Source organism: Cucumis melo, chromosome 8 (genome assembly GCF_025177605.1).
Source record: "Cucumis melo cultivar AY chromosome 8, USDA_Cmelo_AY_1.0, whole genome shotgun sequence".
NCBI lineage: Eukaryota > Viridiplantae > Streptophyta > Magnoliopsida > Cucurbitales > Cucurbitaceae > Cucumis > Cucumis melo.
In genome coordinates, this window is record NC_066864.1 from 5,691,883 (window position 1) to 5,718,696 (window position 26,814).

Below are 26,814 nucleotides of genomic sequence, written 5' to 3' on the forward strand. Positions count from 1 at the left end.
AAATCGACGTTTCAACAAATCCTTTTTCCTATCAAAGTCTAATATTTCTTAGGAGCTTAAGGAACCAAAGCAATTCAGTTTGATTTCTACTAATATTTCAAATCGAATTGGTTCGTTCTTGGGGTTTGCCTGACCCAAGGGTTTGTCTCCCTCCTCGCTCGTTCAGTTGCCGCTCTGCTCGATCGCCTTCTGTCTGCTACTCGTCACTCAGATTGGCTCTCTCTTGAGTAAGTAAATCGCGCTATCTATATTTGCATAGACACAATTCTCATCTCACCACATAAAAAAAATGAAATTAACAATTGTATTAAATTATCCGAGCACCTGTTCACCTCGAGAAATGAGACTAAGAATCACATCCAATTGAAGCATGTAGGATAATAATGTACATGTAACTACAACTATTTTTCATCCCTGAACCAATTGTTAAAGACGTATATAACAAAGCCTATACAGAATCCAGAAGCTCCCAAGACCACAACAACTTGAACCCACAAATTGTCTGAAAAAGCTTCATTAACCACAGCCTTCCACAGCAAATACCATAAAATGGAGAAGAAACCACCTAATACAGAACCTACCAAAACTTGGCTGATAGTGTGAAGCTTCTGCGAGACTCGTAGCCATGACTGTCAAATACAGGAGAGAAGAAAAGAAAATAAGAATCTAATCTTTTAACCATATTTTGATTTTATAATCAACCGATAAGTTTGATTTCTACTTTTAATTAGCTAATTATTTTCTGGAGTGCTTGGACACAAGTAAAAGTTGATGAACATAAGTGATAGGACTAATTAAGCACAACCATAGCGACTACATTCATAGCTCAACAATTTGATGTAACTTGAGGTTCTTTATGCCAATCCTCAAATTAAACATTTAACCAAACCAAATTGCCATAACCCTAGTAAGGACTACAGCTACAAAGTACAAGACAACTATTATCTTCAGCCAGGTTCAATTAAAAAGAGAAGATATGAGAATAAACTTACAAAGTATGAACCAAATATGAAGGAAAATCCACAGATAGACAATGATACTGCATTAACACCTAGCCATTCCACCGCTGCAGCAACATCAGGTGTTAAAAATAAACTTTGATCAATTAAAGTCTTCGTAAATTAAATTTTGGATTACTAGCTTTAGTGGCCCATAAGCACAAAAATGGGATACTAAGAAGACAATGTGCTTGGTGCATGGATGAGGCAGCAATGTCAAGAAAAAAAAAAAATTCTACAGAGTGACAACTCTTCCATTTGATCCCACAATCTTAAAAGAATAAAGATTGGATAATAATAAGTAAAAGGGGAAAAAGGAATACGGTGTAGGGGTCTTCTATTTTGAACCTCAGGAAAGTAAAGATATAGGTGGAGGATGCTATACCTATAAGGTTGAAATCACACTTCTAAGTTTTAGGTTCAAGTTCTTAGGTTGAAAACTTTACAACTTAAACTTAGGCTGTCTCTCATGGTTGGCCCCTACAATGAGTAAAGTTTTAATGGAGGTTAATGGTGTGCCATGAGCATAATGCAAATAGTGAGGTTTTGATACTGTATTTATTTTTAAAAAAAAAAAGTTAGGAAAATGCCCTAGAATTAGAAAATACTTGAAGCCTTGAACCATGTCTAACTGAAACATTCAATCAGATTCTTTCACTAGTGCTTTGGAAGTTGAAGTTTTTCCAAAATTTTCTGTACAACTTGATACCAAGCAGAAAGGACCAAAGCATGAATGCAGGATAAAAAGTCGTTCCCCACAATTAAACAGCAGAAGTTATAATAGGAGCAAGGCAAGAATTCTATCAACTTAAAACAGTGCCTTTCAAAATCGCTTGTTGCTTAATGATGTTAAGAAATTACCTGACAAGGCAACAAATACGACAGTGAAGAATATAGATTGTGCATGAGAAGAGGGCATTCCAGGATCAGGTCTCAGTGTGGCAATAGGCCGCTCTTGGTTTAGTATCCTTTTCAGGACGATAGAAAGTACAGCATTAATAACAGATCCCATGGCGGTCCACAAGGCTTCGGCATCATGCCTCAAAAGAATTACAGCAGCAAAAAGGGCAGCTACAAGCCACTTGCTCTGGAAAGAATCAACAATGTTACCAAACAATACAGCTACTCCCAAACTAACAAAGTTTGATCCTAAATAACCCAGTTTGAAGTCGATAAAGTTCCAAACACCGCAGAAAGTGGAAATGTATGTTCAAGCATGACATTTGCTCAAAGTTCGTTGAATTTTGTGTTACTCCTATGCACTAACGCTACGAGCAAAGTTAGAACGGATGTGAGAACAACTGGACCTTTAAAGTTGAGACTATACGTTTCAAGGCCAAAAAAGTACTAAATCGACTAAAAGGAAACGTGTCGATACATCATATGAGTAAGTCATCCATTTGGTAAAGATAAAAAGCAAAATCAATAGGATTTAAGGACCCATACATGATAAACAAAGGGGGTGTATTACATATACAGTGTACAACTAATCAACAAAGTCACCCAAGGTTTTGTTCAAGCATCAATTTGAAAAATGATTCAAGGTAACAGATTAGTCTCTAGACGGTGATTAAAAGGCCTAGGATGCTGCAACCGATCTCAACAACACATACCCAAATCAAGAAGGAACGAGAAACTAATAAAATTTACAAACCAACTTATTGAGTATAGCCTCCAGCCCACCAGCCGCAGTCACAGGACGAAATTCAGAAGACCCATCAAAGAACGACTCTGTCTCTAAGCTTCTAAACCCCTCATCTCCATTTCCACATCTAACAGAAGAAGAGGTTCTAGTCAATTCAGCCATGCCACAGCCGCTGTTCCGAAATAGAGCTTCCTTCGAGACAAACCCACGAAGGAAAACAAGATTCGAGGAAGGAAAATGAAGAGACGATGTGGGTTTAAGGGATTGAAGCTTAAAAATTCTATTGGAGGTAGTTTTGAAAGAAGGGCGAAAAGTGGCGGCGACTGAAAGCGGCATTTGGGTAATAATCCGAGAGGCTGTTAAAGGCATTATAAAGGAAGAAGAAGAAGAAGAAAAGGATTGAAATCAAGATTATGGGTTCCATAAATGGTGAGTTTTTTTCTATTCAAGAGGATGAGAAGAAGCATCTTGTGCCGCCACAGCCTCTTGGACGATGTCTCATCGTGTGGACTGTGGTTCGTTTTCTTAATAAACACTTCAAAGAAACGAATTGTTAATAGCCACTCGGCGGCTTATGTGCCTTTACCAAATTCGTGGGATTCACAATGACATCAATTTTCTTTTTTCAAAGAACTTGACGTACTTGGCTGAAGCTCAAGGACAGCGACGGGCTCTACTAGTTTCTATTAAGCGATGTGGGCGATAGGTTGAATAGAAATATAATTTGTGTATCAAAAATATATGATATTCACACACATGACACAGCTTTGCAAAAACTACTATACTATAGTCAGTTTATTACTATTATTATTATTCACACATTTCATGAAGAATCTACTCTTTGTTTGATTTAAAATGTTCTCCCATAATTAAACAAAATCCGATTTTATATATTTATAAGACTTGCATCGATTACGCTGATGTTTATGAACATCTTAAAAATAAAATGGTCTTATAAGTTCTACAACTTTATAACTTTATTTATGACCTGACTTTTCTATAAAATATTTTTAAAACAGTTTTTATATATTTATAATAATTTTTTATGCTTGATTATTAAAATAAATAAATGTTTTTAAGTGTAGTCCACTTTTTATCACATTGTAATAAATAAATACACAAAGTTTGTCATGTGACAAACTTTGGGTAAACAATTGGGGTGGATTAAAAAAATAGCTTAATCATTCAACTTTTAGATTTCTGTCTCATAGGTTCTTTTTAGACTTAAAAATGTATATAAACTTTTTTTTAGCTTTTATATTTTTTTAGTAGTGCAATTGTATTATATGCCAATTACTACTAATTTAGGCATACTTTCATTGTGTTTTTATTTTTTTTTTTTAATTTCATTTTAAATTTTAAAATTCGTATCTAATAAGTTCTTGAATGATGTGCATAATAGAATATTAACAGATTAATTATTTTCTAAAATATTATTAATACAACATTTTAGACATAACATTTAGCTTTATATTTAATAGATGTGACATTTTCAAATGTAGCAAAAAAGAACTAAAATGTTTACAAAACATAACAAATTTTTATATTCATTAGTGATAGAAGTTGATAGACATTAATAAACTTCTATCGATGTTTATCAATGTCACTGATAAAAATAAATAGAAATCTGTCATTGATGCTTATTATTAATAGAATATGAAATATTGTTATATTTTGTAAATATTTTCAACTGCTTTTATTTATAATAATTCTTCATGATAGATTTCTTGCTTTTTTTTCCGTAAAATATTAAGACACACTAAACTTAAAATTAAAATGTTCGGATGTAATAGAAATGTATTAGATAAAAACTTAAAAGTAATTTTGTACACACCGAACACTTATATCACTAAATATTAAAACAATCAATTTCTCTAAACTTCCAAGTAAAAAAAAAAAAAAAAAACCGTTAATTTTTTGAGTGTTCGGAAGAAGAATTATTCAATATTATAATAACTATCACTTGTTATATAAATACCACTCAACGAGTTAAAGTTCGAATTACTATTGTATTTACTTATCAATTTACCTTCATTATTTTTTATTCTTTATTACAATATTCACTATTTTCTTAAGCAAACTAATATAACCAATTGTAATAAAGAAATATATAATAACCAACTTTTTCCTACAAATACTTAGTTTTAAATATCTCAAAAACACATGAAATGGAACTTTATAAAATGTAATCTCTTCAACGATAAGAAAGTAAAAATACAATAAAATGAGATGCTCTTCACTTTTGATAAAGCAAACAAAAGAAAAAGAAAAAAAGAGTGAACTGCAAAAGTTTCTCCGGCAACCGCTTCCTATATCATATTCCCCTCAACTTTCCCTCACCGGAAAAGAGAGAAGAAAGTTTCTTTCTATAACATTCAGCAAACAGAGAATGACGTCTTTACTTTCACATTGAAATATCACTCTGAAAAAAAGTTTGGAATAACATTCCATCACATTTCAAAATCAATTGACTTCTAAAGTTGTAATTCTCAATTGAGTTCGACAAAATATTAGAAAAAAAATTCAAGAAATTCATGAACAATCACTGTAAAATCATTTTAAATATACTGTAGAGAAGTAATCGACTTATTGTATATCTTATAAAGATTATAAGGTCTACCAATCTCTTCCACGTAGAATCTTGCGTAAAAGAACTTATTTTATTCCTAGAACTAACAAAGCTTCCTTTGAAGTCTCTGAACTTCCCCCATGGCCTTAGAAAGAAAATCACAACCACCAACACACAACTTTTCCTAAAAGCAAGAAGAAGAAAAAAAAGAAAACCCATCTGAAATATTATGCTCATAAACTATTCAAAGAAAGTTCAAACCAAAAAGAAAAAAGAAGAAAGAAAAAAAAAAAAAAAAGAAAGAAAGAAAGAAAGGAACAAAGGAATCTCAGTGTTTTTCTGCTGCTCTTTAAACCACGCTTTCTTTGAAGAAGAGCTCAAATTGAAACGTTTCTCTCCACAGTGAAAACAGAGGGAGTGAAAGCAATGGGAGTCTACAATCTTCTTCAAAGCATGGTGAAAATTTTCCGATTCACAGAGGTTTTAGGGGCAATGGGTTTTCTCATCTGGACATTTAGCCGCCTCCCTTTAGTCCTCAAAGTTTCCAGCGATTTTATTTCTCAAATCTCCAACTATTTTACAAGCCCTGTTTTCGGCTTCATACTCTGCAACATCATCATCGTCTCTCTAATTGCCAAACCCCACAATTTCTCCGGCGGGAAAATAAACGGTGACAATGATGTCGAAACTGAGCTCTTTAATGAACTGGTAGAAGACGGGGCCGTTACGTCTCTGTCTTTGGCTGGGAGTGAGCCAAATGGACGGCTCTGCTCTGATACGGAGCAAGAGAAGATCGCCTACGAAGACAAAGAGGTAATCTCAGAGGTGACCTCGACTCGGGCGGCGGTATTTACCGAAAAAATGGAGAATTTCGGTTTGGAATCTGAGAAATTGAAGCTGGTATGGACGGAATTCGGTGGAGGAGAGTTGCGACGGCTAAAAGCAGAGGAGGAAGCGATTTGGGGAGGTGGGGTTTCGCCGGAAAGAGTAGGGAACCGGGAGGAGCTAAGTAATATGGAATTTCAGCGAAGGATTGACGCGTTCATTGCAAGAGAGTTGAGGTTTCGTTGGGAAGAATCCGGCGCCGTCGTCCTCCGAAGTTAAATTACGGTTTGAATATAGAATAGATTGTAAATAAATAAATTGATGTTCTTACTCTTGAACAAAATTTCTCTTGGATGGATGGTCGCATTTTTTAAAATTAATTCAACTTATAACTAACTACTCTACATTTCGTTATCTAATTTCTACAAATGTTATACAAAGCATTGAAGAAAAAAAAACAATAAAAACATAGTGATGAATTTAATACAATTGAATTAGGTTTGTTTTGGCTCACAATATTAACTATATATATATATATATATAAATTGAAAGTTTGATGGTTATATAAATCACACCTAACATAATAAGAAATGGACAAAACAAATTGTGATCTCTGAGTTATTTTCACTTCTCAGATCATAAAGTATTTGTTCGATGATTTCTCATATATTAAGAGATCAACTCCTCATCTTACCACCACACAAAAATAAGATTAAATTACTCAATTTATATGTTTTTTAACTAGATTTTAAAAATTATATGTTAAAATTAAATTATATTTACATTGAAAATTTAAAGAAACACAATAAATATGATAAATACAAACATGGAATATGCAGACAACAAAAGAAAAAAAAACAACAAATGGTAACTTTGATATTCATATATGTGAATATAAGATTTGAAAATAAAACCACTTAATTACACAATTAAAGAGAAATACAAATTAAAGTTGGAGATTATTTTAATAATTATTACCATGATCCAATGTTCTGCATGGCTTGCATTAAACTCGATCTCCATATCATTAATCACAAGGCATCAGGTTGTAGCAATAACTTTAACTCTGATCTCATTACATTTTTTTAGTTAATGAGATAGTGAGATTAATACATTCCATAATCTTGTGTTTAGCCATGCAATCAGCAACAATTATTTTGTGTCGGATAAATAATTCGTCCATGATCTCTTCTCCAAAATGATGAATCAAAAGTGGTTCAGCCACAGATTGAATACACTTGGCGAAATCATAGTCGTCAGCATTGGCCAGGGAATTATTAATCAGTGGACTACTCGAGTGATCTTGTTGATCAGTTTCGCGAACAATATGATTTAAGTTAATACTTGAAGCTTTCAATAGATTAAGGATGAAACTTCCTTCCTTTACCACTTCGGCTTCCACTTCCTTTGGCGATGGAATATAGTATGGAATATTGAATGAATCCGCCTTTTTCTCTTCCACAATTCCCTTTTTTAAAAAAAGTAAATTAAGTTACAAATTTGGTCTCGTTAAAAAACAGTGTGTAAATGATAATAACATCATGTTTATTAAATATATAGTTAAATTCATATGGAGATATTATTAGACATATTTACCTCAGCTACCATGGTATTGAGAGCTAAACCCAAAAGCTCCCAAATATAGTAACCTCCAGATTTTGATGGATCTTCACTTGTTCTTCCAACCAAAGTTAAAACCATATGTCCACCCATTACCAATTCCTCAGCTCGACACTTCAAAAACATTAAAAAGTCCTTTTGAAATTGCTTATAATAAGCTTCTGCCACACTCTTTGGACTTGTACTACCTATGTAAATGTTCCCTTTGTTATTCTCTATCCCCATAGGAACCTGCAATATTCAATACATATAATTTAACCATATATAACATATACAACTAATTAATGCACATCAACAAAATATATATATATATATATATAGTACAAAATAAAACAAGCATTATTTTATAAATCAGAAAGATTTGAGAGCAATATCTCACTCGACACTTCTGGTCTTCTTTTTTCTTCTTGTTATGTAGAGTTGTTTGCACATTTTTTCAAATTATTTTCAAAACAACGTGACATTCATATATTAATAATTACTGTATTTGACAAACATATATTTGATAAGGTGGGGGGAGAGAAGAGACAAAAATAGAAAGTAACAGTAATAAATACATTATATATTGTCACAAACAACAACTTAATTACGTATATAAAGTAATTAATATATTCATGGCCATATAAATAGTCCAAAAATATCAGCTAGCTAGTCTTACAACATATAAGAAATGGAAGTACAAAGGATGTTAATATCAGGATAAACTATCGTTTATATTTTATTTTAAGAGATTAAGATAATCATTTTTTAAAAAGTTCAATGATAAAATTGAACTAAAGTTATAAATACAAACATATCAACATTGAACGCTGAACAAGACAAGAAAATGAAAATAAAAAATTACAAACCAAAATAAACCAAAAGAGTAATTAAGTGGAGGAAATTTCTTTAAACCCACTTGAGAAAGCCAATGGAGACTGCTAGATGAATGAAAAAAATGGATACTGTCGGTGGGAAAGAGTCTGATATAGAAAGAACCAGGAACTCCATGGAAGAAGCATGGACCAAAATCACCTCCAATCTGGACCTCCAAATCTTCCAAAAAGCTTGGTAATGATGTAAAGACGGCATTGAAGTCATTTCCATGAAGATCATTCAAGAAGATTTGATACTCCAAAGGCCTTTGGTGAAGCTTTTGGCGAGCCTCTTCAACATGTTTGATCAAATAAGAAACAATCATTAAAGTGTTTTGTCCTGAAGAACAACCCAAATCTGCCATTGTTATGGATGTTGGAATGTGTTGTTTGTAGAAATTGGTAAGAGCTTCCTTTGCAATCGAGCATGTCATGGATATTATCTCTCGCTGTTGTTAAAAAACTCATAAAATAAACTTTGGTGTTAATATAATTAGTTGGAAAAATGATAAACCAAACAAATTCTTTTATCTACAATTCACTGATGAAATTTTGAGCTTATAAAACGTTTGAGTATATATATTAAGAATAATATATAACCATAAAGGATATATAGTGATCAGCAGAATAATTTAAAAAAAATTAACCTGAAGTTTAGAGTTGTTGGCATAACTGGTGTCTCCCATACCTCCATTTACATGCAACATCTTTTCCACTCAAATTTCTCTTTACTCTTGAAATTCTATGCTTGCTATTGCAAAGGAAGGGGCACACTCCCATTTATTATATATACAAGACACCAAATATATTTAGATCATTTAGGTCAGTTTTTAAGTTTTCAAATTCAATAATTTTATTAGATAAAGACAAAATACGAATTGGCATATCCATTCAAAAATAATGATGTACGTATATAATGAAAACGTAGGTTTCAATTATGCTCTTAAATTTTAGAGTAGATTTATACATGCCATTCAAAAAATATATCAACTTTTGTTTTAAGCTCTAATCTTTCACATTATTTCAAAATATTCACTTCATTAGTTTCCTAAATTATAATAAGAGTAATTTTAATGAATAGTAATTTTTAAAACAATTATTAAGCATGCAGTAATGTTTTTGAAAAATTACAAATACACCAAAATTTAGCATTTGCTATATAGTCTATAAGTGATAAAATTCTTATTATTGACATATTTAGACAAACATTACTATATTTATAATTTTTTTAAAAATGTTATTATATACTTAATTATTCTAAATATAATAACTATTTTAAAGAAAAAGTATACGAAAATAAATATGAAACAAGCATAATTATGATTGAAAATGATTTGAAATAAAGATAGGATTTGCATAGATTTGAAGATTAATTAGGTAAATATTTATCTGTGAGAATTGAAAGAGATACTGAATAAAGGAGATCAAAGTCAAAATCTTTAGTCCCACCATTAATTAAAATAATGAAAATTAGGGTAGCATTATTTTTCGATTTTAATGGGAGATGGTGAAGACCATACACATTATGTATGTGTTGTTTTCAAAGCTTCAATTAAAGATGTAAAACAGTCCCTCTACAATTGCCCATGACTTCTTTGTTATCACACTATCATTATTTAGTTCTTATTTGATTAACACATTATTATTATTATTATTATTATTATTTTGTTTTTTTCTTAGAATTTTATTTTTTTGAAAAAAATATCAATTTAAACTTATAAAGTATGAGATTATATTAATTTAGACTTTTTTAAACTAATAATTGCATCAACTTACATCATCAAATTGTATATATATATAGATGTATCTAAATAAAATATAATGAAGAATTTGAATTAATATAAAATATATTTTTTTTAAAGATAAAAGAAATCATGATATAACTTAATTATTGGATGAGTTTATTTTACTCCATTTAAAGAAATTCTTTTAATATATTTATGATAGCAATATCATCTTGTTTGTCAATGAAATTTATATAACACGTTTTTATTAATTATTTTAAATGTTATAATCTAATATTGCTATGTATCATAGTTTTAATAATTAAATATATAACTTTAAACCCAATTCCAAAAATTAGTCGTAAGAAGTAAATATATAATTTAAGTCTATTACATACTTAGCTTTTTACATCCTTTTGGACTCAACTAATTATTAAAATAAAAATGATATCATTTGTAAATTTAGAAATATGAAAAATAATCATCGATAAATAGATTTTTTTTTTTGTAAACGTTGAAAACAGGGTGAGAAGCATATTCATCTATTTTTTTTTTTTAAATTTTTACTTTTAAGTATAGTTAAACATAGACAGATATTTAAAAATATGAAAAAAAATGGTCACGAGTTTTTATGTGACTTTTAAAATTTCTTGATTAAATATAATTAATTTTAAAATAAATATTCAAAACTTCTCACATTCGAACGTTTTCTTTTCATGTTATTAGATTTTTATTGTTTTTTATGTTATTAGAGTGTTACATTCTTTGTAAATCAAAGTAATTGAAATTTGAGAATAATATACTTAATATTGGTAAAAGTAGATCATAAAAGATACAATGAACTAAAAAATAACTTTTACGATGGTACTTAATAGAATGCGAAAGTAGTTTTGATACATTTTTTAGACTTTTTCTTTGAAAATTGAAATAAAATAATTTTAACATGGAAAAAAGAAAAAGAAAAAATTGGAACAATTTTTAATTAAAGTAAAATAACTTAAAACAAGTAATAGAGATAATTTATACCAGATATTTTGTTGAGGTGTCATTTATGCACACACAACTTTACCTTTATTCAACCAAATAGTGAAAATAAACATGAAAAAGAAAAAATTGAGACTCGAGAGAACAAATAAAACAAACTAAGAAGAAGAGATACTCAATTGCTTGAGGAAAAAATGGCAGAGGATAGCTATTTATGTAGTAATAAGCAGTAGAAAAGGAGGTTAATTGTCATGGGCAATTGTAGAGGGACTGTTTTACATCTTTAATTGAAGCTTTGGAAACAAACGCATGCATAACGTGGAACATGTGGTTTTCACCGTCTCCCATTCAAATAGAAAAACAATGCTTATTTTCAACCTTAATTTTCATTATTTTAATTAATGGTGGGACCAAAGATTTTGACTTTGTTGTGCTTTTATTCAAAATCTCTTTCAATTTTCACACAAATAAATTTACCATATAGTCAAATCCTACCTTTATTTCAAATAATTTTCAATCACAATTATACTTGTTTCGTATAGTTTTTCTTTGAAATAGTCGTAAATATTGTAATTATATTTAAAATAACCAAGTATATATAACAATATTTTTTAAAAAAATATATATAAATATAACAAAATCAGTTAAAATCTATCGATTATAAGAGTCTATCACTTATAGAATAGGTAAATGTTGGTCTATCACTAATAAACCATAAAAATCTATGAATATAATATATTTATAATTTTTTGTTTGGAATGATGTTAAATACTTAATCATTATTTTTTAAAATTACTATTGATTATAATTATTTTAAAGCAACTATGTATGTCTTTTGACTCCAATTAAAGCAACTATGTATGTCTTTTGACTCCATTAACCGGCCTGGAGATGAAGCCAAAGACCAACTCATCTATTTCCTCTAGAGAAATGTCAAAGAAGAGTAGAAAAAGCAATTGGGTTGATCAGTCCATGGAATAATATTTATGAATACAATCGGATAACAATAAATACTCGTATTTCAATTGCATTAATATAATATAGAGCATAGATAATAGTTCTTACAAGCTTGTCTTGTATAACGACAATCCCACAATATATAATGTCATCTATGATTTCCAATGTTCATCTTATTTCTTAGTAAGGGAAATAGTGATGTTTGTTTCCTGGCATTGTTTTTTGGACATTTCATCCTTAACTATTTTTCCAAACTTGTGAAATAATTCTTCAACAATGGCTTCTCCAAAGTGAGGAATCATAAGGGGCTCAAACACAGACCTAATGCATTTTGCATAACAATAACTGCTATCGACAAACACATTTGATTGATTAAATTCATCATTATACGAGTTCCAATCAATTCGTGCGACTTCGACACGGTTGACAATGAAGCTTCCTTCTTTTAAAACCTCTGTTTTTACTTCCTCTGAACTTGGCATGAAGTTTGGGACATTGAATCTATCAACTTTCTCTTCTCTGATCATCCCCTGTTTATGAATTCACCACCACACACAAAGAAAATTATATTGAATTGCATTTGGACACTAATTAACCAAAAAAGAAAAAAACATACGCAATAACATTTTCACCTCCTTAACCATGTTATTGATAGCTAGATTCAAAAGGGTCAAAGTGTAACAAAAATCATCGTTTGGTGGAGATTCATCTGTTCTTCCTAATATAGTAACAACCATTCGCCCACCACTTACTATTTCTTCTCCACGACATTTCAAAAACAGTGAGAAATCCTTTTGAAATTGCTTATAATACCCTTCAATCACATTCTTTGGACTTGTCCTGTTTATGAATATGTTTCCTTTGTTTACCATCTCCATCCCTTCAGATACCTATATACATATATGTATGTAATAAGAGAGCTATTAGTAAATATAACACAAATGATCATGTGATTGCCTTGGTAGAGAATAAGATTTTGAATTAGAATCACCTTAGAGAGCCAGTGAAGAGTGTATGAAGAATGAACAAAATGTAAACTTTTGTTGGGGAAGAGTCTGCCATAAAAAGAACCAGGGACTCCATTGAAAAAACAAGTTCCAAAATCAGTTCCAATTTGGTTCTTCAGGTCTTCCAAGAATTTTGACAATGATCTAAAAAGGAAATTGAAATCATTTGAAGGAAGATCGTTGAAGAAGATTTGGTATTGGATTGGTTTGTTATGGTGAAGTTGAATTATTTTATGAAATTGTGTGATTAAATCGGAGAGAATTGAAAGGGTGTTTGGTCCGGAAGAACATCCCAAATCTGCAATGCTTAAAGTGGTAATTGGAGTATTTTCGGTGCACAAATAATCTTCAATGGCTTCCTTTATGATTGGCCAGGCTTTCGACATTGCCTTTCGCTATAATCATCATATCACAAAAATCATAAATAAATGAAACTTTACTGCTAATGTGTGTGTGTGTATATATATATGTAAATTATAAAATCAAAACGAAAGAGAATTGAAGCATAATATGCAGTAGCATCAACTTGTTTTTGAGATAATAATTATGATGATGAAGATGAAATTGAAGAACACAAAACATGTGTTTTTTTTTTTCTTTTTCTTTTTTTTTTAAGAAAAGAGTGAAAAAAGGGAATTGAAATGAGTTTATAATGAAAAGTGGAAAAAGAGAAGACCTGAAGTAAGGAGTTTTTGGCATAGCTTTTGTCTCCAACTCCTGAATTCATATGAAGTATTTTACTAACCTCCATCTCTCTTTAGACTTCTGTTGGGAGGGGGATGAGATTTATTTATCAGTCTATCACCCATTAAGGATCAACATTATAAAATGATAAATTATTTAAGAGATTTTAAAATTGGTTCGTTATCGAGGGTAGAGCTGTATATTTACTTTGAATTATATTTTTGTAATCAAAGTTTATTTTCTTCTTTAGGGTCTTTTAATTGAGAAAAAATAAATGAAAGGAGAAGGTGAGGGGTTAGGCGACAGTCTCAAAACAGAATAGAGAAAGAGAGCAGCTGGAAAAACACCATCCAAAGAGAACAGAGAGGTAGCCGACGTAGAGGAAGACGTTGGCGTTTTGCCGTGAGTTCCTACGTTGGTCTCCGTTAGAGTTGGGGCGGTTTGACATTGGGGGAGATCTCCGGTAGAGTGAGAGTTTCGAGGGGCGTTCTTCCGGCTGTTCAGGCGGCGGTTTTTCTGAGCGATTTTTCGGTGAGTTTCAGCTGTGTGTGTTCGGCGGCGTTTTTGCGGCGTGTTTCACGCTGAGTGTGAGTTTAGCCGTTGGGTGTATTCTGCTGTGGGTTCTTCTTGGGTTTGGGTTTGCAGTGTGTTGTCCTACACGTGGATCTTCGTCAAAGGAGGTGGTTGTCGGTGGGCTTTGGTTCTCGGTTTTAATAGATATTTGCTGATACGTGGGTCTCTCGGTTTCTTGGTGTTTGGTTGAGGGTATAGTTAATTTGTGTGTTAAATTACAGATTGTTGATTACCTGTTGATTTTTGTAATTTTGGATTTGATTGCTCTTAATAGGATCCCTTTTAAAATGGTTAGGTGGATATAGACCAAATTGATTGAACCATTGTATATCTTTGTGTCATTTGTTTTCTTTTTTTTTTTACTTTTGTCGTTATCCAACTATTACTTTGCATTGTATTTTCTGATTTAGTAATTATAAAAAGTGGTATATGAGAGCTTTGATGAATTTATAACAAGTGGTATCACCAGCTCCATTCAACCCAAAGAATGATTTGTGTGGTAGGTTGTAGTTGACATATTTTTCTTTGAATCACTTTTGTAAGAAAAACTGTGGAAGTTACTAAAGGTTTAGGATTTAGGTTAAACTAAGGAGAACCTTAAAGAAAAGATCTGTATGTGTTGGAAGGTATTACGGTTTCAAGTAGTGCTTCTACGACACTAAAGCAATAGAAACATTGTGACAAAGGTTATGACCAAGGTCAAATGATTAACCATCACTAGTTTCACAGACAAGCTACACAATTGGTCTATATCAGTCATGGACATAGACTTAATTAGTGGTCTTTGATTCAGTTTTGTTAACATAATTATTTAAATTAATAATGGGAAACTTCAAACCGATGGATTAAGGATGAAACCTTTTCTTCTTTTAGAACCACTTCCTTTGGCGATGCCATGTAACATAGAACATTAAATAAATCTGCTGCCTCTTTTCCTATATAAATAAATGTATTGAATTAGTAACCTACTATAAGATTAGCCAAAATAAAAAATAAAAAATCAAATAACAAATTTGATTCATGATTTTTTTTTTCTTTTAATCAAAAGTGTTTATACGTGAATGTCTCTTAAAAATACTTTTCCTTAATCAATTAAATAGGTTGATATTAACATAGACGGAAAGAAATGCGTCTTATATTTACCTAAACTACTTTGGTAAGGTCGAAAATTACCAACTGTACTAACCTCCTTAAAATTTGAACCAATAATCTTCACTTATTCTTCCAACTAGTATTAAAATGATATGTAGTCTAGCTTCGATAGTTTAGAAAAGAAACATTGAAAAATTGTTTCAAAATGGCTTATAATAAGCATCAAACCACGTTTTTTACTTATGAATGAATATAATCTCTAAATTATTATTATTCTCTATATCCTTCCCATAGAAAACGTGGAATGATATTTTAATCTCTTTGTTATTATTCTCATTTTCTCAAAATAAGATTAAGAGTGAGGTAATTGACATGAAGAAGATTGGAGAATTTGGACTAGTGTTTTTGATAACTAAATGAATATAATATATTTGCAATTTCTTTTCCAATGTTGTTATATATTTAATTATTATTTTTAAAATTATTATCTATTATAATTATTGTAAAACAACTATGTATGTCGTTTGACTCAATTAACCAGCCTTGAGTTGAAGTCAAAGACCAACTCACCGATTTCCTTTAGACAAATGTCAATTGTGTTGATTAGTCCGCCTTATCCTTGAAAGCATTTCTACACATCACCATTTACATATAATATACATCAATACAATCAGAAAATAACAAATACTCATATTTCAATTCCATTAATATAGCATAGATCAAAGTTCTTACAAAAGTTTGTCTTACATAAAACAATCCAAGCAATATATAATATCATCTCTAATTTTCAATGTTCATTTCATTTCTTAGTAAGGGAAAAAGTAATGCGTGTAGTCTCGCACTTTTTTTTTGACATTTCGTCCTTAACTATTTTTCTAAACCTGTGAAATAATTCTTCAACAACGGCTTCTCCAAAGTGAGGAATCATAAGGGGCTCAATCACAGATCTAATACATTTTGCGTAACAATAACTACTATCAACGAGCACATTTGATTCATCAAATTCATCATTATACGCGTTCCAATCAATTCCTGCGACTTCAACACGATTTATGATGAAGCTTCCTTCTTTTAAAACCTCTGTTTTTACTTCCTTTGGACTTGGCATGAAGGTTGGAATATTGAATCTATCAACTTTCCCTTCTCTGATTATCCCCTGCTTATGAATTCACCACCACATACAAAACAAAATTATACTGAATTCTATTTGGACACTAATTAAACACAAAAAAAAAAAAAAAAAAGAAAAAAAAAAGAACACAAAATAATATAATACCTCCTTAACCATGTTATTGATTGCTAAATTCAAAAGGGTAAAAGTGTAACAAAAATCTTCCTTTGGTGGAGATACATTTGTTCTTCCTATTAGAGTAACAAGCATTCGTCCACTAGTTATTATTTCCTCCCCACAACATTTCAAAAATAGTGAGAAATCCTTTTGAAATTGATTATAATACCCTTCAATCACATTTTTTGGACTTATCCTATCTATGAATATGTTTCCTTTGTTTATCATCTTCATCCCTTCAGGTACCTATTTACATATATGTATATAATACGGGAACTTGTTAGTAAATATAGCACAAATGATCATATGAGTTCTTTATGTAGAGAACAAGATTTTGAATTAGAATCACCTGAGAGAGACAATGAAGAGCGTAAGAAGAATGAACAAAATGCAGTCATAAAAAGAACCAGGGACTCCATTGAAGGAACATGTTCCAAAATCAGTTCCAATTTAGTTCTACAAATCTTTCAAGAAATTTGGCAATGATCTAAAAAGGGAATTGAAATCGTTTGAAGGAAGATCGGTGAAGACTATTTGGTATTGGATTGGTTTATTATGGTGAAGTTGAATTATTTTATGAAATTGTTTGATTAAATCGGAGAGATTTGTAAGAGTGTTTGGTTCTGAAGAACATCCCAAATCTGCAATGCTTAAAGTGGTAATTGGAATATTTTCAGTGCACAGATAATCTTCAATGGCTTCCTTTACAATTGGCCACACTATCGACATTGCCTTTCGATATAATGATCATGCCACAAAAATAATAAATAAATAAATAATTCGTTTTCTCCATCCACATATTTTAAGAAAAAAACAAACAAACAATTGAATCTTAATTTCGAAGGTATGGAATTTCAGTGTCATTTTTAGTTTGGAATTCTCATAGAGAAATATAAACTTGACTTTAATTTGAATAATTATCATTTGAACTCCAATTCCATGTAGATTTGACTTTTCCAATAAACATCAAAGTTGACTTTATTTGAATTTTTTTAAAAAAATAATTTTTGGGCTAGGTTTTAATTAACTTTGATTTTGTTCATGAATGTTTGGTATTTTTTTAAATGGTTCAACACTCAAAATATTAAACATGTTGATCGAGTTAGGTTTTACTTTGTCAAATGTGTCTTTAAATTCGTGAAGTAAACATATGAATTTAGTGTAAATGGTTGAGCATTCGTCTGCTCACGTGATAATTAATGACTATTTATTATTGATTTAATCGATTGGACGTTTACATAAATATATTAAGTCTAAAAATATTTACGACTAATATAATAAAAAATTAAAGCCCACAAAGTTATCTTTGTTTTAGATTTGCTCTTTGTTGTTTTTGAATATTGTGGAACCATTCTTCACTTTACTTTTTTTTTGCAATTTATTCTCCTCCTCCTTGTTATTACTTTTATTTCTTCGTAGTCTCGCTTATTATTGTTCATGATTTATTCATTTCCTCTTCCATAATTTCTTCCTAGCTTCTTCTTTATCTCTCATCTTTTTTTTTTCTTCTTGGTGTAATATCTAAACGAAACGATAGTGTACCAATATCTAAACGATTAGTTGTCTATTTAGAGAGACAAAGGTATACCAAAATATTACTAATAGATTGTTTAGATTTGGAACAAGATCGTTTAAGTTGAGTATAATACTACAAGTTTGTTTATATTAGATACCCGATCATTGATATAAAATTGTTTAGATTGGATACAAGATAATACAACAAGATCGTTTACATTTGATACAAGATTGTTTAGACAGATTACATGAGTAAAAGATTTTGAATTATACAAAAACATACCTAAAACTATGCTTTGTATTTTGAATTAAAAAATCTCCATAACTAACTTTCAAAGGTTTTAAAAAATATTTTATAGTTAGTTTTAGATTAAAAAAAATTATTAATATTTTGTTTTTAAAATATATTCAAACTTTCAAATTTAAAAAAAAAAAAAAACCAAACCGAATTATGGAATCATTTATTCATTCAACTGCTCATTCTCATCGGGAAATTCGACGTAACACCCAACCTTGGTTTACTCTTTATTATACATTATTTCATAAGCTCAAAATCAATTCTAAAACTAAAATTATTTGGATTAAACTCATGCATGATTACTGCTATTTTGAAATCGAAGAAATTTCCCAGACACCGACAAGCACATCAGTCATCTGCAACCACGTGGGACGATATCATCTTGCTGGCCCCCTTTTGGTGCACTAAATCCATTAAGGCCCTGTGTCCAAAATGCTATCCTACACCATATTTAAAACATTGATATCTTAAGATCCCTTGGGTGTTAGCCTTTTTTTTTTCTTCTTCTTGCGTTATCATAATCTATATATCTTGACTGAAGGGGTAGATTTCTTTTTATGACATATACAATAAAGGTAGTAAGAGTGAAGATAAAAAATAGAGAAGTGCTAATCATAGGTTGAATGAGGGGAGAGAAGAAATTAATTAATGGAAGAGAGATGGTGATGGGGTATAGATATTTGAGTTCACTTTTCTTTTTTTACTATTTTTTTAAGGTTATAATATGGTGCGAATATAATTTCGAAACTCCAAACGTATTTTTTCAATCAAGTATCTGTTATTAATTTTGTTCATAAAGTGTTTATTTATTTAAATTCAAAAGTATTTTTTTAAACTTTAATTTTAAGTTTCTATAATTGTGAGAAACTTTTTCTGCATATACTCATTTTGACGTTCATGTTTATATGTATTTTCGTAAATACAAATGGTTGGAGAGCTATAAAGTCTATAATCGTACTTGATCCATAGTATAAAATAATGGTTCATTAAACTATTCACATAAAAATAGGAAAGTTTAATTTGCATTATTTATTTAGATAAAGAATCAAAAGTTCTTACAAGCATGTGTCATACATTTATTCTATATATGTGTGTGTAGAAGAAAACTAAGCTTGTCTTGCATAATTTTCAATAACTTTATTATATCTTAGTAAGGGATACAGTGAGGTTTATATACTCATATTTGTTGTTAGACATCTCATCCTTTATAATTTTGCTATACCTTTGAAATAATTCATCAACAATAGCTTCTTCAAAGTAAAAAATCAAAAGAGGTTCATACACTGATCTAATACATTTTGCAAAATAATAACTACTATCAACTTCACCACAAACATTATTATTTGATAATAATCCATCAAATTCACCATTGTTGTAGAAATTCCAATCAATCCTCGACACTTGAACACAATTTATCATGAAGCTTCCTTCTTTTAAAATCTCCACTTTTACTTCCTCTGGACTTGGCCTGAATTTTGGAATATTGAATTGATCAACTTTCTCCTCTTTAATCAACCCCTGTAAAATTTAGACAATTTTATTAATGAAAAAAGAAGAAGAAGAAGAATATGTATTTTAAGAATAATTATATATTAAATATTGTATTTTAATTCACCTCTGTAACCATGTTATTGAGAATCGAGTTCATGAATTTAATATCATAACAATAATAATCCGTGTTTGGTGGATATTCATCTGTTCTTCCTAATATGGTAAAAACCATTCGTCCACCAGTTACTATTTCTTCTCCACGACACTTCAAAAACAGTGAAAAATCCTTTTGAAATTGCTTATAATACCCTTTGATCACATTCTTTGGACTCGTACTGTCTATGAATATATTCCCTTTGTTTATTATCTCCATTCCTTGAGGTACCTAAACATTGAATTTCACAGTGTTAAAAGCACTTGTATAACAATAATAAATTTGTGGAAAAAACACAACATGTACAAATACAAATGAATTATTTTTATCAAATTATCCAAGTATATAATCTAAATGTTCAACCACATGGTTCGAGCATATTCTTTATTTTGTACATTGTTGAAATGATTAGAATAATGACGATACCTCTAGAAATAATTATATAAATAATTAACATTGAATTAGAATAAAATATGGAATTGGATTTTTTTTGAAAGAACAAAGATTCTAAGAATTACCTGAGAGAGCCAGTGAAGACTATAAGAAGAATGAACAAAGTGCAAGCTTTTGTTGGGAAAGAGTCTACCATAAAAAGAACCGGACACTCCATTAAAGAAACAGTTATTTCCGATAAAATCGTCTCCAATTTGGCTCTTCAAATCTTCCAATAAATTTGGCAAGGATCTAAAAATGGCATTGAAATCATTGGAAGGGAGGTCGTTGAAGAATATCTGATATTGGGTTGGTTTGTTATTGTGAAGTTGAATTAGTTTGATTAAATTGGAGATAATCATAAGAGTGTTGGACCCCGAAGAACATCCCAAATCTGCCATGCTTAGAGTGGTTATTGGAATGTTTAGAGTATTACAGAAATCTTCAACTGTTTCCTTTATGATTGGCCACGCCATGGATATTACCTTTTGCTAACCACACCATAAAATCACAAATAAAACTGATCACCACCAACTTTACATAAAACCCCTTGTTAATATGATATATAATAATGATGAGATGAAATGAAAGCACACAAATATATGTTTTAAAAAAGAGTGAAAGACCTGAAGTAAGGAGTTTTTAGCATAGCCTTTGTCTCCATCTCCATAATTCATATGAAGTATTTTGCAAACCTCCATATCCCTTTGGCCTTTGCTTCTCTAATTAGGATTTGGTGTATGGAGGGAGGGACCCTTTTATCTATAACTCTATCTCTTCATCCTTTGATCCCCATATCCGTATTTAAATTTTATAATATGCTTTTCCAGGTGAGAACAGTGTCATTAATGGAGTCCCCTAGCAAAATTAATAGTTATTTTAAAAGTATTTAATTTTCAAATACAGGGAATGCAAACCTAAAAACTGAAGAACTAAAAGGGAAGAGTAGGAATTAATTTGTTTGTTAAGAAAATTTAAATAAAAAATTTTAAATTGAAAGCAGAGAGAAAAGTTAGATGCAGACTAGATTACAGCTATGTATTGTGTAATCCTACACAGTGAGAGTACAATAATACACTGTCATGTTTCAGATAAATATAACTGATTTTTTTATATATCTCTTGAAATTTGAAAAGATGGAGTGCAGCCCTCTCTCGTCTAATTAATAGGTGTCACGTTGTCATTTATTTTTTTTTATTCTCAATATAAGATAAGATTGTTAAAATTTTATTTTGTTGGTGTGCACCGTGCAGAATTCCGTGTGCCAACTACTAGGGCTCTTCAAAGAAAAAAAAAATGAAAATCGGACTCATTCAAATCAAATTCGAATGCATGCGGTTCGATTTGGTTTTGTTTAAATTGAAATCGTTTCTTATGCGATTCGGTTCGATTTAAGATATTAAACTGATTAATTCTAAAGTCAAACCGAACTGTAAGAGAGTAAACAATTGTAGAATAAGTTAAACGATCGTGTAAGAGGTTGAACGATGGTCTAAAAAGCTAAACAATCGCGTAAGAGATTGAACGGTCATATAGAAAACTAAACAATCACGTATGAGGTTGAACGGTCATATAGAAAGCTAAACAATCATGTAAGAGATTGTAGGCACGTACATTTATGATATGGAATGATTTAAAACTAAATTGAAATCGAATCGCATTTTAATTCTGTTTGACAGATATGAGCAATTCGGTTCCATTTTGGATGAGATTTTTTGTTTTTTTCATTTTGCAATTCGATGGAGTTTCAGCTTCAAACTGAATTGTAAACACTCCTACCGAGTAGATAGATATGGTACATTCTAAAATCTACTATCATTATTTGGTAAAAATTCCAAATTTTATATTCTAATCCATCAATAAATTGCAATAGGCTACTATTATATCTATCAATGTATAAGATAATATAATTTTACTATATTTACAAATATTTTGACGTAGGAATACCACCTTAATAAATAACAATCATACAAAAAAATCATTATCATTGAATAGAAAAAAGCAAAATAAAATTAATAAAATAAAATGCTAGATAAAATAACATAAATTTGCCAACAACATGTGGACATAGATCAACAGCAACAGTGACACATATATGTACACATATATGTATATATGTATATGTACACATATATGTATATATGTATATGTACACATATATGTATATATTGATCTTAATTCTCTTAAAAGTTTTTATCAACTATTTAACAAATCCAGCTAAATTTGGGCTGATTTGACATTTGAGTTTAGACCACTCAACAAATTCCTCTTTCATATAACCAAATAAACACAAAGCTACCATCATATATCTTTTGTTCCTTTTTCTCCCATTATTTTAGATTCTAGTAAGGGAAATAGTGAGGTTTGTGAACTCGATCCTTTTTTTGGACATCTCTTCCTTAACTATTTTACTATATCTATAAAATAATTCTTCAATAATAGCTTCTCCAAAGTGAGGAATCATAAGTGGTTCAGTCACAGATCTAATGCATTTTGCAATATTATTGTAACTGTTACCTATAAACGACGTATACTTTGTTCCTTCCATTTCAGTATTGTAGAAATTCCAATCAATGCTTGAAACTTTAAGTTCATTGATGATGAAACTTCCTTCTTTTAAAACTTCATCTTTTATTTCCTTTGGACTTGGCATGAAGTTTGGGATATTGAATCTATCAACTTTCTCCTCTTCCACGATCCCCTGTAAATTGATTATTGTAAACACAACAACGATAAATAATGTGACGAGAAAATACAGCTTTTTGTCCCAAATTAATTAGTAAAAGAGTTTTGAAATTTCACCTCAGCAACCATGTCATTGAGAGCTAAATTCAAAAGTGTAAAAGCGTAACAATAATCTTGATTCGATGGATATTCATCTGTTCTTCCTACTAATGTAACAACCATTCGTCCACCACTTACTACTTCTTCTTCACGACACTTCAAAAACAGTGAGAAATCCTTTTGAAATTGCTTATAATACCCTTCAATCACATTCTTTGGACTTTTATTGTCTATGAATATGCTTCCTTTGTTGATTATCTCCATCTCTCTTGGAACCTATGTATATATATACATCAATTCAATTTCACATGGCTAAACTACAATGGTAATTTATGAGAATTTTTTTTTACCTGAGATAGCCATTGAAGGCTATAACAAGAATGAACAAAATGTAAACTTTTGTCGGGAAAAAGTCTACCATAAAAAGAACCAGGGACTCCGTTGAAGAAACAAGTTCCAAAATCTGCTCCAATTTGATTCTTCAAATCTTCCAAGAAATTTTGCAAGGATATAAAAATGGAATTGAAATCGTTTGAAGGTAGATCGTTGAAGAAGATTTGATATTGGATTGGTTTGTTATTGTGAAGCTGAAATTGTTTGATTAAATTGGAGACAATAGTAAGAGTGTTTGGTCCTGAAGAACATCCCAAATCTGCAATGCTTAAAGTGGTCATTGGATTATTGTTTTCACTGCACAACCCTTCAATGGCTTTCTTTATAACTGGCCATGCTATGGATGTTGCCTTTTGCTATAAGATTGTCCCCAAAATAAATATAAAAAAACAATTAAAAATTAGCATTACTTTGTAGTAATGGACATTCCTTTAATTTCTTTTGAGAACTCAAACAAAAAAAGAAAAAAAGAGAGAGACAAAACACAATGATTTTTTATTTTTAATTTTTAAAATTAACCTTATAAACACTCATTTAATTTTAAAATTTCATTTTGTAATTTTTTTTTTGTTTTTTAAAATTTGAAACAATACGAATCTTTTAATAGAAATATACAAACTATCATAAAAAAAAAAATTGAATATATAGACTTAATTTTTGAAAATCGAAAATCAATAGTTAAATGGTTAATAAATTAAATGAGACATAAATGAGAAATTTAGTGATGTTGCTTTTAGTATATACAATGTGGGTTAACGTTTTAAGGAATAAAAGAGCCTTAGAGATTAAAATTTGTAATTTTGAAATTCCAAAATAGAACAATTTGTTTGAGGAAATAAGGATGATAGATAGAAATAGAAGAACAGAAGAAGAGTGAAAAAGAAAATTAAAAGATGAAGACCTGAAGTAAGGAGTTTTTGGCATAGCTTTTGTCTCCAACTCCTGAATTCATATGAAGTATTTTACTAACCTCCATCTCTAATGGTATCGATATGTAATGGCCCTCTCTCTCTCTTTTTTATCTGCCTTTTCCTTTTTCTATATTATTTATTGAGTTTGGGATCCACAACCCTTTATTTATATAACTTCTTTCTCTATCTCTTCATCCCCCACCAATATATCCACGTTTTTTTAATTTACAATTCATTCAAAAAACACGGATCTTACTTGTTCAAAAACATACTCAATACATATGTTAAAATCATTTATATATGTGTCAATATATATACACACAAATATTTTTTATCATAGAATAAATTTTCATCTTAAAATCCATTGACAATGAAAAAGATCGTATTCTCCAAACCAACACTGACTTATTTGGTAGAAGCAATGAAAGTAGAACATTAATTCTATACATCCAAATAACTCATTGATTGCACACCTTCCCCCCTTCCTAACTCCAACTACTCTGCTACAGATATTAAATACTATTATGTTATAACATGCATTGATAATGTTAAAATAATATTTTTTCTCTTTCAAATTTGGTTTAATTTTAGTTTTTTCTTTAATTTTTTTTTTCTAAAGAAATATAATATGGGGACATCCATAGATAATTTTTTAAAAAAAATGAAAGAAAAGCTTATGGAATAGATTAAATTTTAGATAAATTTAAAGAGATTGAAGAACAAGTATGTCAATCAATAGGTAGGAAGTCAATTTCACCCTTTTTTGGCCACAAGATAAGTGAGTGAGTAGAGACCATACAAAGTGCATCCCATCTTAATATCGACAATTTGGTCCTCTCTGGTGAAAGGAGTAAGCTTTCCTTTTTTGTTAGAGCCTTGAACAACGTGTTTGTTCTGATAATTATAAAATAGTCTCGATATATATTCAATGGTCAAATTGAAATTTCCTAACCACATATGTTATATATATCTCAACATTTGGTTGCGAGAAATATGTTGATAAGATTGAAAAGTATTGTAATGTAATTCGAAATTTATGTTTGAATTAAACATTATAAATCTAAATTATAATATGAAACTATTTTTGTTTAGAAAAATTTCAATTAAACTTAATTTTTCTATCTCTTGGACTGAACTAAACTCCATTTTTAGATATTTAATTGCACATCTAAAATCTAGTGATGAAGGCCAATCTTTTTAGAATGGTCATATGATGCATGCATGACTATATATACTTGATAATTTCAAGAAAGGAAAAATGAAAGAATGAATTATACAATGTGTCAGCTTATGATTTCCGTACCCTCAACAAAAACTCATTGATTGCAAACATACAAAGGAATAACGTTATATTAGATGAACATGTTGGTCCCTCTTCCTCGTGTAATTCCCACTTGGTTCGTTTGCATTTCAACTATTAATCAATTTAAAAATGCAATGCAATGTAGAACCATTCACAATGCTTGAAGTGATCGCTCCCAATTTCTCCACCACTCAGTGTGTTTGGATAACTGATAATATTTCAACTAAATTATAACCAATTACCTCTATATTCCACGTTATCACTTATCAATATTGAAAATTATTATTATTATTATTGTTATTATTACAATCTTGTATACATAATCAAGTACAGTACAGTAGTTCTTTCACATGAACAACAACTGGTTCAACAATCGATCTAATGCATTTTGCAAAGTTATAAGATAACCACTTTTATGTCCTTTTTTGAGGGAAGGTTGAGTTGAGTGTTGGAGAAATTGCAATCAACTTTTGAGATATGGAGATAATGTTCAATGTTGAAACTCCCTTCTCTTAACACTTCAGCTTTAATTTCACTTCTGAGTATATATATATAGAGAGAGAGAGAGAAAGAAATGTTGATCAATGTGTCCATCTTCTCCATTCCAACCTGTAGTACTCCCTATGTTATATATTGAAAACATTGAAAAATCCTTTGGGCTTTATATCCAATATGAAACTATTCCCTTTATAGCTTTCAATTCCTTCGGGAAC

The 26,814-nt window shown here is 30.2% G+C and overlaps 5 protein-coding genes and 1 pseudogene across 7 annotated transcripts; 1 reads left to right on the plus strand and 5 right to left on the minus strand.

Moving 5' to 3' along the window:
- Positions 1-281: 281 nt before the first annotated feature.
- On the minus strand, positions 282-3,283 carry LOC103485068 (lipid phosphate phosphatase epsilon 1, chloroplastic-like). Its single transcript, XM_008442525.3, has 4 exons — positions 2,653-3,283; positions 1,860-2,085; positions 993-1,066; positions 282-629 (listed from the first exon to the last, which is right to left on the minus strand). The coding sequence occupies exons 1-4, from the start codon at positions 3,010-3,012 to the stop codon at positions 402-404; spliced, it is 888 nt and encodes a 295-aa protein (XP_008440747.1). The 5' UTR covers positions 3,013-3,283; the 3' UTR covers positions 282-401.
- A 2,355-nt stretch (positions 3,284-5,638) lies between these two features.
- LOC103485351 (uncharacterized) lies at positions 5,639-6,316 on the plus strand. The gene has a single exon (XM_008442901.2). The coding sequence runs from the start codon at positions 5,639-5,641 to the stop codon at positions 6,314-6,316; it is 678 nt and encodes a 225-aa protein (XP_008441123.2).
- Positions 6,317-7,096: 780 nt separating this feature from the next.
- On the minus strand, positions 7,097-9,298 carry LOC103504443 (S-adenosyl-L-methionine:benzoic acid/salicylic acid carboxyl methyltransferase 3-like). Its single transcript, XM_051088901.1, has 4 exons — positions 9,159-9,298; positions 8,556-8,960; positions 7,634-7,888; positions 7,097-7,505 (listed from the first exon to the last, which is right to left on the minus strand). Exons 1-4 carry the CDS (start codon positions 9,216-9,218, stop codon positions 7,113-7,115), a joined length of 1,113 nt encoding a protein of 370 aa, XP_050944858.1. The 5' UTR covers positions 9,219-9,298; the 3' UTR covers positions 7,097-7,112.
- A 2,922-nt stretch (positions 9,299-12,220) lies between these two features.
- Positions 12,221-14,539, minus strand: LOC103485071 (S-adenosyl-L-methionine:benzoic acid/salicylic acid carboxyl methyltransferase 1-like). Of its 3 annotated transcripts, none has more exons than XM_051088903.1 (5): positions 14,215-14,539; positions 13,860-13,948; positions 13,168-13,578; positions 12,809-13,066; positions 12,221-12,706 (listed from the first exon to the last, which is right to left on the minus strand). In XM_051088903.1, exons 2-5 carry the CDS (start codon positions 13,932-13,934, stop codon positions 12,350-12,352), a joined length of 1,101 nt encoding a protein of 366 aa, XP_050944860.1. In that variant the 5' UTR covers positions 13,935-13,948; positions 14,215-14,539; the 3' UTR covers positions 12,221-12,349. The 3 variants fall into 3 exon arrangements, with proteins under 3 accessions (XP_050944860.1, XP_050944861.1, XP_050944859.1); XM_051088904.1 differs by having other exon boundaries at positions 12,929-13,066; positions 14,215-14,532; XM_051088902.1 differs by having other exon boundaries at positions 13,860-14,532.
- Positions 14,540-16,331: 1,792 nt separating this feature from the next.
- LOC103485353 (S-adenosyl-L-methionine:benzoic acid/salicylic acid carboxyl methyltransferase 3-like) lies at positions 16,332-19,600 on the minus strand (annotated as a pseudogene).
- A 173-nt stretch (positions 19,601-19,773) lies between these two features.
- Positions 19,774-24,924, minus strand: LOC103485069 (salicylate carboxymethyltransferase-like). The gene is made up of 6 exons (XM_008442526.3): positions 24,789-24,924; positions 23,845-24,243; positions 23,513-23,770; positions 23,228-23,411; positions 20,433-20,509; positions 19,774-20,151 (listed from the first exon to the last, which is right to left on the minus strand). Exons 1-6 carry the CDS (start codon positions 24,861-24,863, stop codon positions 19,774-19,776), a joined length of 1,371 nt encoding a protein of 456 aa, XP_008440748.2. The 5' UTR covers positions 24,864-24,924.
- Positions 24,925-26,814: the final 1,890 nt, after the last annotated feature.